Genomic DNA, 1,838 nt, shown 5'->3' with positions numbered 1-1,838 from the left:
TATTTGTTTTGTATTTCCTTTGTATTTGTTTTGTATTTCCTTTGTATTTCCTTTGTATTTGTTTTGTATTTATTTCCTCCCTCCTCCAGCTCTGCGCCCATGAGGACTACGGTGACAACTTGTACCACAAGTACTTGTATTTCCTTATTATGTCCTTAATGTTTGCCTCGTATTTCCTTTATATTTCCTCACTGTTTTCTACCTCACGTATGTATTTACATGTATTTCCTCCCGCCCCCGTCCAGTTGTGCGTCCAGGAGAACTACCGCAACAACCCGTTCCACAACTTCCGCCACTGTTTCTGCGTGAGTCAGATGATGTACGGCATGATTCACCTGTGCCGCCTGTGGGAGCGCATGGCCGTGGAGGACCTGGGGGTACTGCTCACCGCCGCCGTCTGCCACGACCTGGACCACCCCGGATACAACAACACGTGAGCGTACTGACCGTTAGATTGACCATCGTAGTGACCATTATACTGACTATCACGTTGCCTATAATGACTATACTGGCCATATACTGACCGTTATACTAACCATCGTAGTGGCCGTTATACCTACCATCGTAGTGAACATTATACTATCATGTTGACTATAATGACTATACTGGCCATATACTGGCCGTTATACTGACCATCGTAGTGGCCGTTATACCTACCATCGTAGTGAACATTATACTATCATGTTGACTATAATGACTATACTGACCATATACTGACCGTTATACTGACCATCGTAGTGACCATTATACTGACTATCATGCTGACTATAATGACCATACTGACCATATACTAACCATACTGAGCAACCTAACCATACTGACCACATACTGATCATACATTGACCACACTGACCAATCTGACCGTTCTGTAATCTACTGTTGGTTTGCCTCTGAGATAACAAAATAAGAAGACACACATTTAATTTCACTTACATAATTTCCCGTTTTTTTAAATAACATCAACTATCCTGATACTAATGCTACCAAACACACCTGATTTTGAGAATGCTCTGCACTGCTGTGCCGTGCTTTTAAACTTGGCTAGTGAACTGCTCTTAGAGGAGAAAAAAGGATTTGCGGTTTTTGGGGAGGGGGGGGTCTAATTAATTAATTATTTATGCTTTAAAGGGTGTTTCAAAGGTGTGCAGTAAAGAAATGTGGATTTTTTTCTTTTAATCGTTACCTCAAACTGTAAAATAATTATACAAAACCAAAATAATTATCCTGTTTGAAATCCTACTTCCACTTCCCCATGGTGAGTGCGGGTAAACAAATACACAGCCGGCCTTCAGAATCGCAAAATGTATTTACATGTTTTTCAAAAGACTACATTTGGCGGATAGAAGAGGCAAACGTGAAAAAATCGATTCCAAAATGAAAGCATGAAATCGGTGAACACATCTGTAGTTACTGATCCAAAAGGAACCTCCTCCCCCCCTCCTCCCTCCTCCTACCCAACAAAACCTCACATCAAACCTCCCCTCTTAGTCCCTCCCCGACCTCACCCGTATAACCCCCCCCCCTACCCCTCAGCTCCTGAGACACCAGATCAGCACCAAATGCACCCTGTCTGTCCGTCTGTGTGTGTTTGTTTGTCTGTGTGTCTGTCTGTACGTCTGAGTGTCCGTGTGTCTGTCTTTCTGTCTGTTTGTTCGTCCGTCTGTGTCTTTCTGTGTGTTTGTGTCCATCTATCCGTCTGTCCGTCTGTGTGTCTGTGTGTGTCTGTCTTTCTGTCTGTTTGTCTGCAGGTCCGTCCGTCTGTCTGTCTGTGTGTCTGTCCGTCTGTATGTTTGGCCGTCTGTCTGTCTGTCTGTCAGACTGATGCAACAACCCCCCCC

The 1,838-nt window shown here is 43.9% G+C and overlaps 1 protein-coding gene across 1 annotated transcript in view; it reads left to right on the top strand.

Moving 5' to 3' along the window:
- LOC101849285 (high affinity cGMP-specific 3',5'-cyclic phosphodiesterase 9A-like) overlaps nucleotides 1–1,838 on the top strand; it is a 24,751-nt gene that overhangs the window by 13,506 nt on the left and 9,407 nt on the right. The window contains exon 3 of the mRNA XM_035969399.1: nucleotides 246–433. Within this exon, the coding sequence (XP_035825292.1) occupies nucleotides 246–433 (188 nt within the window). The remainder of the gene's footprint in view (nucleotides 1–245; nucleotides 434–1,838) is intronic.

The sequence above is a fragment of the Aplysia californica genome, unplaced genomic scaffold, assembly GCF_000002075.1.
Source record: "Aplysia californica isolate F4 #8 unplaced genomic scaffold, AplCal3.0 scaffold00144, whole genome shotgun sequence".
Classification (NCBI taxonomy): Eukaryota; Metazoa; Mollusca; class Gastropoda; order Aplysiida; family Aplysiidae; genus Aplysia; species Aplysia californica.
This window is presented reverse-complemented; position numbering and strand designations above follow the sequence as displayed.